This window comes from Canis lupus, chromosome 1 (genome assembly GCF_011100685.1).
Source record: "Canis lupus familiaris isolate Mischka breed German Shepherd chromosome 1, alternate assembly UU_Cfam_GSD_1.0, whole genome shotgun sequence".
NCBI lineage: Eukaryota > Metazoa > Chordata > Mammalia > Carnivora > Canidae > Canis > Canis lupus.
Window position 1 is genome coordinate 65,296,756 of NC_049222.1, and position 18,944 is coordinate 65,315,699.

General features: G+C 42.6%; 1 protein-coding gene across 2 annotated transcripts in view; it reads left to right on the plus strand.

Moving 5' to 3' along the window:
- The window catches only part of NCOA7 (nuclear receptor coactivator 7), a 147,406-nt gene that overhangs the window by 54,351 nt on the left and 74,111 nt on the right, over positions 1–18,944 (plus strand). For both annotated transcript variants that reach the window (XM_038526724.1, XM_038526725.1), the window contains exon 3: positions 16,587–16,807. In XM_038526724.1, coding sequence (XP_038382652.1) covers positions 16,587–16,807 — 221 coding nt within the window. The remainder of the gene's footprint in view (positions 1–16,586; positions 16,808–18,944) is intronic.

Here is an 18,944-nt window from a genome sequence, read left to right on the forward strand (position 1 = left end):
TTTCTTCCATGTTTCTATGGTTTAAAGCAGTTAGGGAATTAGGTTAAAATCTGAGAACAAGATACCTGCTCTCACTGTATTTCTGCTTGGAAAATTTCAGGTAGCTCTGCTTTAGTTAGTTGCTTGTTTTTGCTTAAACAGTATCAAGAAATCAAAATTTTTCCGTTTTTCCAGAAGAATCCTGTCTCTGAAATATATTGCTGCTATGCTGAAATATGTATGTCACTGAAACTTATCTCAGTGCTGTCACTGGGGAGTGCAAGCATATGATTGATTTTGAGTAAAAAAAAAAAATTAATAATTTAAGAAATTGATATAAGAAAGATTTCTGGGCACACTGAGGAGCTCCAGTGAGAGAAAAAAAATGTTTGGGAGACTTCTTCAGCTTTGTAGATGATTATAAACAGTAAAGACTAATTTCAGTGATGATTGAAGGCATCAGAGATGAAAACAAGATTTAACCCTTTAGAAATCCTGCCCGTGGAAGTGTTCCTCCCACTGTCCCCACCTCCAGGAGGTTGTTTTGAGGTCGCCCGACATAAAATGAAAGCTCACATCTGTGATATTTTCACTGCGCCTTGAGATTTCAGGATAGTCTTCAGTATACGCTTGGGTTTTGCTTTAGAAATACATGTTTACAACCACTCATTGCAAGCCATGAACTCTTCTTAGACCTGGTAACGATTTGGACATAGGGTAGAATGTTGAGTTTATAGTTATTTCTATCACAAAGGCTGATTTAGCCAGTGTGTGAGAAATGAGGAATTACCACCAAAGATAGCTGGGTCCTGATGCCTGGATTTGTGAGTATTACCTTCTATAGCACAAGAGACCTTGAGGATGTGAGTAAGTCAAGGATCTTGAGGTGGGGGATTATCCTGGATTATCTGGGTGGGTTTGGAAACGCAATCTGGATGGCCACCGAGAGTAAGCAGGAGGCAGAGGGCAATTCAACTACAGAGAAGAAGGCCGTGTGACCCTGAAGCCAGACACTGTGCCGCTGGCTTTGGAGCTGGAGGAAGGGGCCACTGGGAAGGCTGCCCCGCAGCTGATTTTTGGACTTCTGACCTCCAGAGCTGTCAGAGAATGAGTTTGTGGTCATTTGTTACAGCAGACCTGGGGAACTAAGCCACTTAGTTTAACTGCATTAAGTTAAATAAACCCCATGCGCTACCATTGGGAAGCCAAAGACATTTAACAGTTAATACTTTGTCACTTCTTGACGTTTCCATTTGCAGGTTTTCATTAAGTTCTGGGCAGCTGTGTTTATCAGCTTCTTCTTGACTGATAAGCAATGAAATGCCTAATGTTTAAATAGCATATTTACGGGCCCTTGCTGATTGCTCTTGGCACAACACGGCTCTTATCACCTGGAGCAAGTTCCCTTTTCTGCTTCCCTTCCTCAGTTTATAGCTGAGTTATAGGTCACCATTGTTGGTGCCAGTGATTTCCCTCCAACTTTTTCAGGCTGTGACTCAGCATCCTGACTTTTAGAAGAAGGAACCAGACTCCCACACAGGCAATCTATATATGCAACAAAAGCCTGTCTTGTTTCATAAACACAAGGCAAACATTCTACACAGTAAACGTTCATTTTGTGGCCGTGCCATTGTCATCCCTGGTACCGAGGAGGGCCACATGAGGCTCTCTGAATGTCCCTTTAAGAACCCACCCCAGGTCTCTTTCTGAAAGTGTGACAATTTGCATCCATTGCTGGCACCTGCACTTTGAGGAGCAGACTCCCCTAAAATTGCACTGATCCCATCATTGTTTTAATAGCAGGAAGAAATCCTTAAAAAAAAGGAGGCAACTTTTGTGGTTTGTCTTCGATTGGCATTCTGTTTAGCAATCTTTATTAGAATGCATTTATTTTGTGAGGCCAAGGAAATTCCATTATGTGTACGTGTGTTGACCTATATGGATATATCACTGGTCATTGAACTCAAAGCTGAAGGATCTCTTTTTCTGTATTGTTTTTTCTGAACCAGAGTATTTCCATTTTGGCCGATTAAAGATCTGGGGTGGGTGGGGGGAATCTCATTGTCAAAATTAGACAAAGTGAGGAAAAGAATGCGCGTCTCCAAGGTTGGCGCTAGTATCAGGTACATCTACAGACTCTTCCAGGGATTACTCCTAAGCTGTTTGGTTTCATTTGATCATAATTCAACGAGAGAATTTTCATCAAGTGAGTGTTTTTGTTTGTTTGGTTAACTGTCTTCCCCCTCTGGCGTAAAGTTGGATATTATTCGGCTTATATCACAGTTGGAAATTCGCAGTGGAAATTGAAAACTGACCTTCCTTTTGTGAAAACACAAAATGAAATATTAGAAGTGATACTCTTCTAAAAATAATAATTGGCTTGTACTAGTGACTAAATTCATAGCAGAGTTAAATAAAATTAATATTTATGTATACTGAGAAAAAGAATGTGAACACATAATAATATCTAGAGTTTATCAGGTACCTTCTTTGTTGTGTTATGGTGCCTTAGATGTTAACTTATTTCCTTGGATCCTGAGAAATCCTCAGGTGATGGCAGTAGCTTCAGCACAACAAAGGAGTAACTTCTGGTTATTGAACCCTTGCTGTGGACCAGGCGTGGGTTGTGTTTTATAGGAATTGTAAGCTTTCTGTGTGCTAGTTGGTGTAATCATCACAAAAAAACATCTGAGGCCATTTTTTCCCTTTGAAGGACAAGGAACCTGAGGCTTAGATTGAGTAGCTCACCTGAGGATGCACACCTAGGAAGGAACAAATGAGCATTCAAATTCAGACATTGCTGGCCCAAAGGCTGAGCTCATTTCCAGGTGACACTCCATCCCCCCACGTCACCCCCCAGTCTGGAAATGGCAAGAGCCAGGAAAAAACAGCCTAGGCTCCGAAGAACAGCCGAGGTTGCAGTGTTAACAGCCAGGAACAAGAACCCAGGGACAGTCCCCTGAGGGCGACAGCCCAGTTCTGTGTGATAAGGGAGGGTGTGGGGCCACATTGCAGGATTTCCCTGTGACAGCTGGACTCGGGGGAAAAGAATAAACCACTGACAGAGATTTGCCCAAATGTTGTCATTGCTGTAGATATTTTAATTTTTACAGATTTATTGGCCTGATAATTACAGAAGTAATATGTGGCAGTTGTACAAAAAAAATTCAACAGCACCAGATTATATGAATGTGAAAGTTGCCCCACTTCTCTCTCCTTCCCTGCTGACCAACCATTTTCTCGTACCTACGTATCTAAACATATGTACATATATGTAAATGGAATAGTTGCTCATTTTGACAGGGTTTTGCATGGTTTATTTATTTTTTTTATTTCACAAAAATAGGGTCATACTGTAATACTGCTCTATAATTTTCTTCATGGAAGACTATTCTGTCTGTATCTTTTATGTTAGTACTCTTATTTCCCTACAGAGGCAGTTTTGAGGAGAAATATTTGTATTAATCAAGACTACAGTTAACCCTTGAACAACACAAGTTTGAATTGCAAGTCCACTTATACACGGATTTTTTTTCAATAAATACAGTACAGTATTATAAATGTATTTTCTCTTCCTTATTATTTTCTTTTATTATTATTATTTTTTAAATTTTTATTTATTTATGATAGTCACACAGAGAGAGAGAGAGAGAGAGGCAGAGACACAGGCAGAGGGAGAAGCAGGCTCCATGCACCGGGAGCCCGATGTGGGACTCGATCCCGGGTCTCCAGAATCGCTCCCTGGGCCAAAGGCAGGCGCTAAACCGCTGTGCCACCCAGGGATCCCCTTATTTTCTTAATAACATTTGCTTTTCTCTAGCTTCTGTATTGTAAGGACACAGTGTGTAATACATACACAAGATCTGTTAATTAACTGTTTATCTTGTCAGTAAGGCTTCCAGTCAATAGTAGGCTATCAGTAGTTAGGTTCTGGGAGAGTCAAAAATTGCATGTAGATTTTTGGCTGTGTGGGGGTTGGTGCCCCCCACCCCCTGAGTTATTTATTCAAGGGTCAACTGTATTTTGGGAGGTGGGTGGGCAAAATGGGTGAAAGTGCTTAAAAGGTACAGACTTCCAGTCATAAAATAAGTAAATCCTAGGGGTGTAGGGCATGGTGACGATAGTTAATAGTATTGCACTGCATATTTGGAAGTTATTTAAAGAGATCTTTCTTAAAAGTTCTCATCAGAAGAAAAAAAATTGTCACTGGTGATAGATCTTAACTAGACTTATTGTAATAGGTGATCATCTCACAGCACGTACTAATATCAAGTCATGGTATTGTTCACCTGAAATTAATATAATGTTCACATTCAGTATGTCTCAGAAAAAATATGAGGGGCAGTCCCATATGGTTTTGGAGGTCAGAACTTGGACCTGACCTGCTCGCATTCTTCCAGTGATGGGGAGCCCATTACTTCATGGAGTGGCCAGTTCCATATATATATATATTTTATGTAACTTGTATAATTTAATTTATTAAATTATTATATATTTAATAAATATATATTTATCTATATGTTTATATATTATTTATTTATATATTTATATATATATTTTTAAAGATTTTATTTGTTTATGAGAGAGAGAAAGAGCATGAGCAAGGAGAGGGGAAAAGAGGGAGAGAGAGAAGCAGACCCCTTGCTGAGCAGGGAGCCTGACATGGGACTCGATCCCAAGACCGTGGGGTCCTGACCTGAGCCAAAGGCAGATGCATGGATGACTGAGCCACCCTGAGCTAACCTGTATTACTCTCTGGCTTCCTCTCCTTCATTAATATGTTCTCTGGAGTTCCACAGGCCAAATCTTTCTCCCTCTTCACCTGTAAGTGAATGAAATAGGGCACCAAGGGCTATCCTTAAGGAGGATAAAAAACAAAGCAAAAACCTAAAAACAAAAACAAGCAAAAGGAAGACAATACTGCCTTCATGGTTGATCCATTTTGACATTTTCTACTTTTCTTCATGGAGCCGTTAGCGTCAAATCATAGAGCAGTGCGTTTTTTTTCTTTTTTTCTTTTTTTTAAACACCCTTTGTACGTAAATGGTTCACATACAGTGGTTCTAAGTTGGCCTCTGGACTTTCCCAGGGATAGAAACCGTAGTGAAAGGAAAACATACTCATATATGAGGGAGCACAGAGAAGTGCAGAGTCTTGGGAAGGTTTAGTTTGGATTTAAGATTTTTTTTTTTTTTTTTTAACTCAAAACTGCTTCACATTTCCTAATCTCAGGGAAGTACAAACTTTGCGGAGTAGGAGCCAGACCTGCGCTTGAAACGCGTGTCATCAGCCTCTTGCTTTTGTTTAACCTTGAAGTACTGGAGGATTTATTGTCTTTTCAAAGAAGATCACAGCTGATTAAGCAGAGAGCCAAGCCTAGAGTTGAAATCTTTCCTTCCTGCGAGCCTGTTTGCCATCGAAGCCCACTAGATTGCCAGGCATTTCTCCCCCAATAGTTCACCGAATTTCCAAAGTCCAGTGAATTTTATTTTGAAATCAAGATAAGCGTATATGCTGTGGAACACTTGTAGGAGTGGACCTAGGAGGCCCTGCTGCTATTGGCCCACATCTTGCTTTGTGAATTCCTGTTCTACTACTTAACTATGTCCTGTTGATGTGGGAATGTTGGGGTCCAGAGCTGGGGGCCAGGAAAGAATTCCTGAGACATCTTTGGTGCAAAAAGGTGGTTTTATTAAAGCATGGGGATAGGACCCGTGGGTAGGAGGAGCTGCACTGGAGTCCTGAGGAGTGGCTGGTTATCCTCTATCCTATAGAGGGGAGGGTGATGGTAGGGTTCCAGGAACCTGAGTCTGGAGGTTTCTGGAGATTGGTTTTGCCTTGTAAATCATTAAGATAGTTGCAAACTGATGGGAGCCTCTTGTCCTGCAGGACTGTGATCTCTATCAGTTAACCATTTGTTTTTCCCTTTGTCCTAGGGCAGCCAGGAGGGCCTGAGGAATGTCACATATATCCCCTGTGGATGGGTGGGTGTGTGCGTGCATGGGTGTGCGTGCATGGTGTTAGCTTGTGCTTTGCCTACATCTTGGTTTTTGCTCCCTCGTCATTTTCCCCGAACCGTCTAGACCTTTATTTTTTTTTTAAGATTTAATTTATTTATTCATGAGACAGAGAGAGAGGCAGAGACACAAGCAGAGGCTTCTCAGCAGGCTCCCTGCGGGGAGCCCGATGTGGGGCTCGAGCCCAGGACCTGGGATCACGACCTGAGCTGAAGGCAGATACTCAGATACCCCCCAGGCGTCCCCCATCTTGACCCCTAAATGTTTAAGATTGTTAAAGGGAGAAGGTCTCATCTTCTGTAGCTTCTTCTAGCTGTGTAGGGGCACCGCGCTGTCCCTGACTCTACGTCCCTGTGGGTCAGTGGGGGAACATCAAGGGGACTTACTAAAGGCAGGGGCCACTGAGTCCAACGTAGACAGTGAAGAAGTAGCTCTGTGGGTGGTGGGGACCATCTGTGGACGTGAAGTCACGGCCGCCCTTGAGTCCCAGCACCAAGCAGAGAGACTCTGGAAAAGGCAGCGTGTTATAGGATTAATATGGCTGTAAGGATGAGAAGTCCAAAGACAGGACCCCTAATAGTTGACCAGAGTCCTGCTCCAAACCAGGAATTGAATCCCTGAATGAGACAGAAGGATTTTGTAGAGTCTCAGTTTGGGTATTCAAATTTTTTAATAGCCCCATGGCGTGCTGGTGATAATCTGGAATCTATACATAGTACTGCATTTTATTTTATTTTTTTTTAATAATACATTTTTTTAATTTATTTATGACAGTCACACAGAGAGAGAGAGAGAGGCAGAGACACAGGCAGAGGGAGAAGCAGGCTCCATGCAGGGAGCCCGATGTGGGATTCGATCCCGGGTCTCCAGGATCGCGCCCTGGGCCAAAGGCAGGCGCCAAACCGCTGCGCCACCCAGGGATCCCAGTACTGCATTTTAATAATGGCACATGTACCACGTCGTGCTGCTGTTCCGGCCTCTGATGCCATCCTGTTTTGTAGGCCTGTTTTATGCACTTGAGTCAATTCGGTGTTCGGTGGGGGAAAGCTATCATTAGTGTCATGTGGGGCTCTGACCCTGTACATATTAAGAGCATCCGTGTGTCCCATGACATCCTCCAGCCCTGAAGGGAACAGAGATGAATGCTAGGTGCTCGTACGAATATAACACAGAATGTGTCCACTGTTGTTTTAAGTTTGGAAGGTTGGCTGTGTCGGTAATGGTTTTAATCATGCATCTGTGCATTCAGGCAACACCCAGAGTACAGCGGCCTGGCTAGCCTGGGAGGAGCTGTGGCCCCAAGTTAGAGCTGCCTAGCATTGGGCCTGGCACCCATCTAATTATAGGCCTCCTTGAATTGCAGCAGGATATCAAGGGCTAGTTACGTTGATTGATTGATTTGATTTAATTTGATTTATTTGAGAGAAAGAGAGTGAGCACCAGCAGGGGGATGGGACAAAGGCAGAGGGAGAAGAAGAAGCAGATTCCCTGCTAAGCAGGGAGCCCTATGTGGGGCTCGATCCCAGGACTCTGAGATCATGACCTGAGCCCCCTCGGCGCCCCAAGGGCTACTTGGTTTTACAGGGCCATCTTTCCAGAGGGTTGTGGATGCCAGGCCAAATGTAAATAGTAATACATATTTAAGGCCCAAGCCATTTGCTGAGCTACCATGCAATAAAGGACGGTCCGTTGTCACTTTGTAGGGACCGAGGGAGTCCAAATCTAGGCAGTTTCTCTTAGCAGAGTTTTCATCAACTCAGTGGCCTTTTTACCCATGAGTAGCCTAATGTAAATCCTGTATTACCTTCCATTGGTTAGTTTTGGGTATAAAAGTTTTTTCCCCCTTATTCTTAAGCCAGTCTTGTGTGTTTTTGAATATCCTTGTTTCTGGGCTGTGTGAATTTTTTTGGTCTGAATAGACTGGAGCTATGGACTTTATTGGAGTTAATATTTATTTTGTGCTGCCTGTTTGGCTGTAGTCTGCCAAATTGTTTCCTTTGGACTCTAAAGTCATGTGCTTTGGATGTCCTTTGAGGTGAGTTACAGCCGCTCCCTAGGTAGGGGTACAGCCTTAAGAAGACTCATAATTTCAGGCCCATATTTGATTGAGGAGTTATGACTTGATAATACCTTTCTTTCCACATTGCCTCAGGACTCTTGTAAATTGTTAAGCATGAATGAGCACTATTAACCCTGCCTTTTGGACACAAGTATTTGCTTGGAAGGCTTTGGCCTCAATAATCTGAGTTACATTGACTTAGCATACCTAGCTTTTCCTGTCCCCTTTTTCATGAAACCCCTGCCATCAGTAAACCAACTGTTGTCTGTGTTTCAATAGGGGAATCTTTTAAGTCTGATCAACTAGAATAGATAAGAGCAGTGATTTCTGAGCAGTCATGTTTGACATGGAAGTACAATGGTTAGGCCCAGGCATAGGGTAGCTGGGCTTAAAGTATGAAGGTTTTAAGGATTATTCCAGGTATATCTATAAACATAGCCTCGTACTTAATAAGTCCACCTCCCATCATCCATTGGCGGCCTTTGGTTCCTAAGACATTGTTGACCATACGTGGAGTCATTACAGTCAGGGACTGTCCCATAGTGAGTTTTGGGGCTGCTTCTACCCGGAGGACTGTTGTGTGCTTGGTTAAAGCCTCTATTTGCACTTTTACATTAATAGAGGTAGTTCCTGGGACAAATATGATTAAGGAATAAAACCATCAAGAAACTCTCTTTATTTTGAGGTGCAGGCTTAACCATATCCTAATTACAAGGAATCACTGGCAGGTGGGAGAAGAGTTGTCTCAGAAAATAATAAGGGCATCCCCAAGTGCATCATCTAATCCAGTCATAAGGAAAGTGGGGTCATCCATTCTTTCCACAAGCCCATAGTTAAGCCCATGGAGTGGGATATGCTCTGGCTTTTTTTTTTTTTTTTTTTTTAAACTTTTATTTATTTGTGATAGGCACACAGTGAGAGAGAGAGAGAGAGAGAGGCAGAGACACAGGCAGAGGGAGAAGCAGGCTCCATGCACCGGGAGCCCGACGTGGGATTCGATCCCGGGTCTCCAGGACCGCGCCCTGGGCCAAAGGCAGGCGCCAAACCGCTGCGCCACCCAGGGATCCCCTGCTCTGGCTTTTAAAGAGTGATTTGTGTCACCCCAGCCACACAGAATTGGTCAAGGTGATAGTTGAGGGCCTGTATCTAGGGTACCTCAGTCCATTTGCCCTGTTTCCTACAGAAGAAATCTGATAGATGATATGGAGGCCATGTGGTGCTATAGGAGATCAGGCCTTTTTAAAATCAGCAATCTGAATTGTTTCCAGTGGGTTAAAAGGCATTCCAAGGGAGGGTCCTTGGGCACTGAAGAAGAGAGAAGATCTCATGCTCCTAGAAAAGTAGAGAAGGTCTGTTACCAAGAACACCCCCTCCCCAACTCTGGGGTGATACCCCATGTAGCATATGTCAGAGGTTCCTGGTGGCGAAGTGTCCCTCGAAGGAAATCGCTATGACCACTGCCTGCCATTAAAGCCCTGGAGGAGGGGTGTTAGCTTCCCCTCCCACCACTTCCCACCACGTCCTAAACTGCAAAAAGTGTCCCGAGGGGTGGATGGAGATACGGTGCCTTTTCTTGATGACTGTGCCATGAAGGCCTTGACTTATTTTGCTTTGCCTTGAAGAACCCGCCATTTCTAACCCTTGAAAAACACTAGAAAAGTGTTACAATGGGAAAATTGCCCAATTTTGTAATTTAAGTAGTTAGTAGGGGACACTGATGGAAAACAGTAAGGATAGAAATCCACCATGGTCTAAGCCACAATTCAACACATGTATTTCCTTACAGCCGACTTCCCTAGGAAACCGTCCCTAGTTGGGTTTTAATTCCATTGGGTACTGGTTTTGGCCAGCTCTGGGTGGGGGCCTCGTGGCCAGAGGGGCTTGACCAAAGATGTGGAGGGGATCACATTAGACCAGCAAAGAGTCTTAAGACTGGCAGCTGTCCTGGTGACTTAAGTGGCTGTCCCATGCCCAAGACAGACGACCTCGTAGAAGGACAGGAATAAAGAGAGGGCATCGGGTTTCTGGGTCTTACTACCATCCCAGCCAAGGTACTGACTTCCAGCCAATAGGCAGGCTTTCTCTTCCCCTTAGAGTAGCCACGGGCTGGAGGGTCACAGCCTGAGCCATCGGCTTGAAAGTGTTCCACTAAGACCACACTCCTTGAAGGGCCCTGGGATGCAGTAGAGAAAGTACTCACCAAGTTTGCACCGAGGCTCAGGGTCCAGATGTGAAGACTGAGCCCCATGTTAAATACCAAATGATGTGGAAATATTGGGGTCCAGAGCTGGGGGCCAGGAAAGAATTCTTGAGACGTCTTTGGTGCAAAAAAGTGGTTTTATTAAAGCACAAGTAGAGGACCTCTGGGTAGAAGGACCTGTGGGTAGAGGACTTGTGGGTAGACCAGCACTGGGGTCCTGAGGAGTGGCGGGTTATCCTCTATCCTATAGAGGTGAGGGTGATGTTAGGGTTCCAGGAACCTGAGTCTGGAGGCTTCTGGAGATTGCTTTTTTCTTGTAAACTGATGGGAGCCTCCAGTCCTGCAGGACTGTGATCTCTATCAGTTAACCATTTGTTTTCCCCTTTCCTTTGTTCTAGAGCAGCCTGGAGGGCCTGAGGAATGTCACCTATATCCCACTTGGGGGAAGGGGTTGGGGCTGTTAGCTTGTGCTTTGCTCTCAGCTTGCCTTTTGCTCCCTCATTGCTATGACCTTGGGAAGAAGTCCTAATTTTTCTCAGCCTTTCTTTTCTTTTCTGTAACAGGGAGATAGGATCACCTACCATGTTGGGCTTTTGTGAGGATGGGATAATATAAAGTATGTATCATGGTGTCTGGTTCATTAGTCAACTCAACAGTAGTTTCTGTTAGAAGAAAGTTCTTTCCAACTTTTTGTAATAATCCTTTTTAAAGAGCAAAACTCGGGGCACCTGGGTGGCTCAGCAGTTGAACATCTGCCTTTGGCTCAGGTCGTGACCCTGGGGTCCTGGGATCGAGTCCGGCATCGGGCTCCCCTCATGGAGCCTGCTTCTCCCTCTGCCTGTGTCTCTGCCTCTCTCTCTGTGTGTCTCATGAATAAATACATACAATCTTTAAAAAAAGAGAAGGAAAACTCGATTTTTAAAATTTAGCAATATGTGTTAAATTATTCTTATAGTAGGGAAAAGACTTCAAAGACTGACTACTTAAAAAAAATACTTTTCTGACTAGCTGTTATACATGGTGTAAAATCCAAAAGGCACAAAAGAGAACACAATGGAAAGTAATTTTTCTTATTCTCTTCCCCCCTCCAGCCACTAACTTCTGCCAGAAATGCACTTTACTATTTTTCTCGTTGTACCCTTGTAGATATAGTCATGCCTATACTAAATAAGTCTAAATATTAAATGATTTCTGTCTTCTCCCTTCCCTCTAGTCTCTTGCTAATAGGGCTAACTGTTGCATCGATAGCTCTAAGTCAGTACCATCCAGTACTTTCTGTGATGACAGATGGAAGTGTTCTGTATTGGTACCCACTATGGTACCCACTGGCATGTAAGTCTGTTAAACTCTTGAAATGTGACTCTTGGGGATCCCTGGGTGGCTCAGCGGTTTAACACCTGCCTTTGGCCCAGGGCGCGATCCTGGAGTCCCGGGATTGAGTCCTGCGTCGGGCTCCCTGCATGGAGCCTGCTTCTCCCTCTGCCTGGGTCTCTGCCTCTCTCTCTCTCTCTCTCCGCCCCCTCTGTCTGTCTATCATAAATAAATAAATAAATAAATAAATAAATAAATAAATAAATAAATAAATAAATAAATCTTAAAAAAAAAAAGAAATGTGACTCTTGCAACCAAAGAACTGAGTTTTAAACTTCTATTTAATTTCAATTAAATTTAACAACCACAGGTGGCTGGGTAGTGGTTATCACATTGGACAGTGCTATGCTAGATATCTATGTCTCTGGACTTATTACGTACAGAAACACATGAACCTCAAATTGTGGAGTTAGGGAAAGAGTAATCTAGGACTACTAATTTAATATTAATTAAGAAGTTTATAGTTTAATACATCTTATTTTTTTTAAGGTTTTATTTATTTTGACAGAGAGAGAGCACATGCACAAGCAGGGATGGGGGGTAGCAGGCAGAGGGGGAAGCAAGGAGCCTGACGTGCTGAGCAAGGAGCCTGACGTGGGGATCAATCTCAGGACCCTGGGGCCATGACCTGAGCCAAAGGCAGATGCTTTACAGGCTCAGCCACTCAGGCGCCCCTGGTTTAATACATTATATGTGGCTAATATATTTTCTTTTTAAATCAGGCATCTGATTAAGGAGATGTGAGTTCATTTTTGACACATGCTGCTAATTAAGAAAACAGTGAAATGGCCTGTATGTAGGAGAGCAGATCACAGACAGAGCCTTGTTTATCTGTTCATTCATTTGCTCATTCGTTTAAGAAATACTTCCTGTGGGCAGCCCGGGCGGATCAGCGGTTTAATGCCACCTTCATTCAGCCCAGGGCCTGATCCTGGAGACCTGGGATCGAGTCCCACGTCAGGCTCCCTGCAAGGAGCCTGCTTCTCCCTCTCCTGTGTCTCTGCCTCTCTCTCTCTCTCTCTGTGTCTCTCATGAATAAGTAAATAAAATCTTAAAAAAAAAAAAAAAAAGAAATACGTCCTGAGAACCTCATGTGTACCATGGAGAGGCCCGGGGAGTATGGCATTTTAACAAAACCTGGACAAATCCCTGCCCTCAAGGAGCGTCCACTCCAGTGCTCACAAAAGCCTCGTCTCATCGCTAGATGCCTCTCTGGGTGTCATTGCCCTGGATGTGAGCAAGTGGCCGGAGAGACCTCTGCAGAGACAAAGCAAGGAACCTGCTCAAGGCCCTGGCTCTGATTGTTGCCAATGCCCCGAACGTACTTCCTTTAGGGAAGGAAAAAGCTTCAGAGGAAAAACAAGTTTTCATTCAGCTGCTAAAAACACTTTCTTTAGCAGTATCAACTTGTTTATTTCTTCATCTGCTAACTCTGGGTTGACTGCTATTTTTAGTTTTAACATTTTGATTTTAAAAAGCCAAGAGATTCCAGAATAAGTCCTTTAATATTCCTTTGTGGTAGGGAAGGAGCAAATAAACAGCTCAGAATCATGACAGCAAGCCATACTGCCTCCCTCATTCAAGTATACGTTTCATAATAAAACTATAATTATCTTCTGAAAAATAGTCCAGAGAGATCGTGAAAACCTGAAACGATGCCCTGGGAGCAGAGATCAAGAAGAGAAGGTGAATTTGAGAGGGAAAGATTTAGCAGACAGAACCGATAGGGCTCAGTTACAGTACTGAGAGGACAGTGAATAATAAGAGTTTTATGTGATCGCGATCTCTTTTAAAGAAACGTAAATGCGGAATAACAAAATAAAGGTAGGTTTTTGGACTCCTGTTCACAGCTATCAAATTTAAATACGTCTCAGTGAGTATAGTCATTCATCTGCTGAACATGTTTTGCTAAGTATTTTTTTTGGAGGGGGGGGGTCCACAATATAAATGACTTTACATTTGGGATCATTAAAAAAATGGTTTATTTTCTTGTGTGACCTTTTGTTTTCAGTTTACCTTAATTTAGTGCTAACGCCAACCTATTGTGAGAATGTCTTACCATGATAGATACTTCAAGAACGACAGAGAAGGCTTAAACAGGAACGTTTGAAGAGCATGAACTGCTCCGCCTACGTCGGATGGCAGCCGCTCCCTCTTAGACGGGGGGTTAAACATGTGTTCCCATGCTCTGAAGGAAGGATTTTACAGTGGGCTTCCCGAACTCACATCTGCTTCCCAGTTATTAGATCAGAATGTTCTAGTCGTGTTGGTATACTCCAAAGAAACAAACTCTCATGAATCCTCTAGTCAAAACAAAAGATATAGCTGATGGTAAAATCAGTGACGTATCAAACTGGACTCTGTTTTCTGTTAAACAAGTTTGATGTTGCTATTTTCTAGCCTTTTTTTTTCCCCTTTAAAACACAACTACGTTTGGCTCTAAGCAATGACAATAATGGTCTGTGTAGAACAAGGGGCAAATGAATAAAACAATGTATCCCATTTTGTTATTTCCACGTGTGAAAATTAGTCTCTAATGAGATGTCCCCAGACAGTGCTGCTGTTCATCAAAACATGTGCCCTAGATCTGAGTGAGTTTAATTGTCGTGGGGACCATGAAAATGAGGACATGTAAATCAACATAAAGTGGAAAAATCCAGAAGAGGGAGAGGCCGCGTTATTTCAGGCTACATAGAATTAATTTTTGACTCCTCTTTTCTTTCTTCATAGAAAGAATGATTTTTGGAGGTGGGCAGTAAGGCTCATCTCATGCATGTTTTTGATAAGCCAGCATATCAGAATAACATCAGCCCATCCATAGCTAGTTTCTGGATGCAGATAATCAGCTGCTTGCATCAACCTCCCTAAGCCAAGTGCTGGTCTCTATGACATCTAGGTTACTGCATGCTAATTTCAGCCTCACATAGTAATCTTGATCAAGAAAGAAATTGTTTTATTAGGAACATTATCTGACTCAACATTGCAAAGAGCCACCCACTCTTACCAGAAAACAAAACAAACAAAAAAACTCAAAAAGCAACCAAATGGCTTAAAATCTGAGGTTAGAAAATAAAAACATGTCTATTGAATAGCACTCCTTTTCATGAGTCTCTGATTTTGTTTGGTTTGTGGGATTTTGTTGTTGTTTTAACAAGTAAACATAAAAAGCTAACCTAAGAGATGGAGAGTGTATTCATCGATGCTTGTTGTCCAGCTGTCCTTCCTCCTGGGCCATATAGTCACATATCAGCCAATGGAAACCCCAGAGCATGGCTGCTACGTGTTCAGTGAATCACAGCATAGTTGGAATGTCTTGTTAGAATACGACGCCCTATCCCCAAAGCTGAGTGTGTTACGTATCTCACCATGCTTAGTTGTCATGACGTATAATGATGTCTGTGTTATGTGTCGACATATATTACCTCAGTTGATCCTAATAAAAGACCCTGTTAGATAAGGGTCTCTTATTTAATGAGGGATTTCTCCAAACCGTTAAATGGATTTGTTCAATGTCACAAAGAAAGCAAAGCAGAAAATCCAACCTCAGTCCCTTTATTGTCCGATACGTATCTCATTTTTCTCCCAAAACATTTCCTTCTCCTTTCCCAACATCAAATGTACAGATAGATGCTCAAGAGACAAAGGAACCGGACATGTGTATGTGTAAGAGATAGCTGTGACCATGTGTAAACAGAAAGGGGGCGAGCAAAAAGAGTCCTAGTTAAAGATACTTACATTGGAGCGGAGTGCTTCATAACAGGCCAGGACCCCATTCTTCATATTCTGGAGGTGAAAGCATTCTTCGGAAGGGCTGCTAAGAACAGAGTGACACATTAGAGTGATACGTCAGTTGGGAAATATTTGGGATTATTGGATTTCAGCAAATTATAGCAAACTTCATCTCTTTGACTTAGGAGTAAGGAGCTGCAAACATCAAATATGCTAACTGCTGTCGCAGTCAGCTATTAGTAACACAAGGGTGACTGTATATATAATCCTTACGGTGTTTTCTGTCTCAGGAAGTGCAGCTCTTTCTTCAGTACTGCTGTCCTATGTGTCAAGGAAAAGAACTGCTCAGACCTGAGCCAGTTCGCCAAACTTTTATACTCAGTGTGTGAATCAATTATAAAGGATTTATTTTTACAAATGTGCTTGCCCATTGAAAACCAGAAACTCCTTTTTTTTTTAATTTTTTAAATTTTTTTATTTTTTTAAAAATTTTTATTTATTTATGATAGTCACAGAGAGAGAGAGAGAGAGAGAGAGGCAGAGACACAGGCAGAGGGAGAAGCAGGCTCCATGCACCGGGAGCCCGATGTGGGATTCGATCCCGGGTCTCCAGGATCGCGCCCTGGGCCAAAGGCAGGCGCCAAACCGCTGCGCCACCCAGGAATCCCCCCCCCCTTTTTTTTTAATGTAACACTGCAAATACGGCGGTCATATATTTTGATTAAAAAAAAAACATTCGGGCGGGGGGTGGGAGTGAATGGGTGACGGGCACTGGGTGTTATTCTGTATGTTAGTAAATTGAACACCAATAAAAAAAATAAAAAAAAAAAATAAAAAAAAAAAAAAAAAAAAAAAAATAATCTTTAAAAAAAAAAAAAAAAAAAAAAAAAAAAAAAAAAAAAAAAAAAAAAATAAAAAAAAAACATTCAACACTTAGTAGCCTGTAGAAGAATCTTGTTTTTCCACAGGCCTGGGGGATTTCCTAATCATTTTCTGAGACGTAAGTAATGAGGATATAAAGTTGAGGAAGCGCCACAGGTCTCCAGGTAAGAATTTTTTAAATGATCAGAAAAGAAAAAAATGAACAGGAGCACATGATTAACGGTAATATAAAGAAAGTGTTTTCTGTATCAGTTAATTAGTTTCTCAAAGCCCAAAGGCATGAAACTAATTCCTCCTAGAAAATAATTTCTCCAATGTTTTTCTTTCCTCCTCCCACCCCCGTTCCTAGATTGAAAAAGAAAAAACAAGCCAAACAAAATGCGGAGACAGCCTCAGCTATTGCTACAAGGACCCATACTGGAAAAGAGGATGCTAAAACAGTCATTTTAGAACAAGAAAAGTGCAACATTGCTGTGGAAGAGGAATATCTCACTGATGAGAAAAAGAAGAGAAAAAATAATCAGTTAAAGGAGATCAGACGTACGGAACTGAAGAGATATTATAGTACAGGTTAGTATTGGTGGCAATACTGCAGCATCTTCATTCTAAAAATCTATAATGGGGGCCCCTGGGTGGCTCAGTAGGTCAACCGTCTGACTCTTGATTTCTGCTCAGGTTCTTCTCTCCATCTCTAAACCCCTCCCTCCCCCAAAACAAAAACAACTGGTGGTTTCTAAGAGACTATTAATGTATAACTGATCATCTTTGTTATAATAATAACAGTAGCAATTTACTGAGACCTCTGATGTACCACCCACCCTTGTTTTATATATATAATCTCGTGTAAAGGGACAACAGTGACATAATCTGATGCGTCTCATTTAACTTTGTGTTCCCAGAATCTGGCACTTAGTGTGTGCTAATAAATATCTATCCAGTGGATTGTCACTTTCCCTGTATGAGAAATATTTTTTCTTTATGTATAGAGGCGGAGAGAAAGGTGGGAGGTGCAGAGGGAGAGAGAATCTTAAGCAGATTCCACATAAATACGTTGCTAGAAATGCCCTCTGTTTGGCATCAGCTGGACAATAGAAAATAGTAGAGACATGGCCTTGCATCCATCAGTTAAAGAGAAACAAACAAAAGACCAAGTCTTGGGAATTTTAGTTAAGGAATTTTTTTTTTTTAAAGGAATCTCTATGCCCAGTATGGGGCTCAAACTTATGACCCTGAGATCAGGAGTTGCATGCTCTACCAGCTGAGCCATCTAGGTGTCCCTGGTTAAGGGAAATTTTAAAATAAGTCTGCAATATCATGTAGTTACTCAGAATATTCATTGCATCTGAAACCGCATTAATGGAAGTGGCGTAGCTGGCATGATGGAGGTGATCATCCTGCTTTACTGGAACCATCCACTTCGCACTTACTGCTCCTATCACATGCAGGCCTGGGGTGTGTTGAGAGGAGAGGGCAAAGATGGGGAACTGGGAGTCACACCTTGACGTGGCTTCCCGGTCGCAGTGTCCCAAGATTGCTGGGCTGAGAGAAGGAGAAGTCAGGGTCTCCGAGAACAGATGACAGTGTATGAAACCTGCTCTTGCAGCAGATTCATCCCGGGGCCCCATCTTCGGTCGCAGTTAAGGCCAGAGTTACTGCAAGACAGATCTTGTCTCCAGGTGTCCTGTAACTTCCTAGCAGCGCTCATCAAAGATGAAGTGGGCTGCCCCTGGGGTGGGAACAAGTGTGACCCCGTGGGCATTACTTGGGCAGAAGGCAGACGAGGGATCTGCTGTGGAGTGTGTGGTTCATCGCGGTCCGCATGAGATTATGTCGCACGTGGATTATGATGGGATCTATCATGTATTATAGAGCCTAAGGGGTGCTTCAGAGCCACTCAGTATCTTATAAAAAGCTGAAACTGTCACCTATTGAAAGAAACTTCTGTGTGATTGTGAGACTTCCCTTAAAATTTAAAGTATTGGGTATTACCCCTTATATCTAAAAAGAGGAAGAGGATTAAGGAAAATTGCATTTCTCATCTTCTTTTACAGTATGGTTTGTGCACATTGGAGAGTGGATAATGTGTGGTTTTTAATAGTTGTGCAGTTTAAAATATTGTCTCTCTCTCTCTCTCTCTTTTTTTTTTTTTTTTTTTTCGCCTTTCTTTGTAAATGCTGTTGCTTAAGAAGCATTTTCAAGTGGAGAGATTTTGCTTGGTAGGTTTCACTGAAAGACGCCGGTAGAGTCCTGTTGGCGGAGGCTGCTTTCGGCCAGGGTGCTGTGCTAACCGTGGATGCTCCGTTAGAATAGCGCTTTAACGTGCTGCGCTCTGTTGCACACGTAATGCTTTGAATCTGAAACCGTACCCTTCACTCCACTCTTTGCTTCACCCAACTCTCATTGACCACAAAATCAGCTCAGTCATCATTTCTCTCTCACTGGAAGCCCTCCCCGTCCCTGGTCAGCTTTGACTCTCCTTCTGCGTTGTCATTATGGATTTACTTCTCTGCTTTCCTGTTTGTAGGCCGTCATCACGTGGACCCCGTAGTATTAGCTTGGTTTGGTATCTGAGTTACAGGTGTTCTTTACATGTGCATCGAGGATATGAATTAATACATAGATGAAGGGATACTGTTTGGGTTTGTTTGAGTTTCATGAAAATTCTGGAAGGATATAGGTGGCAGTGCATTAGTTGGGGCAGAATTAC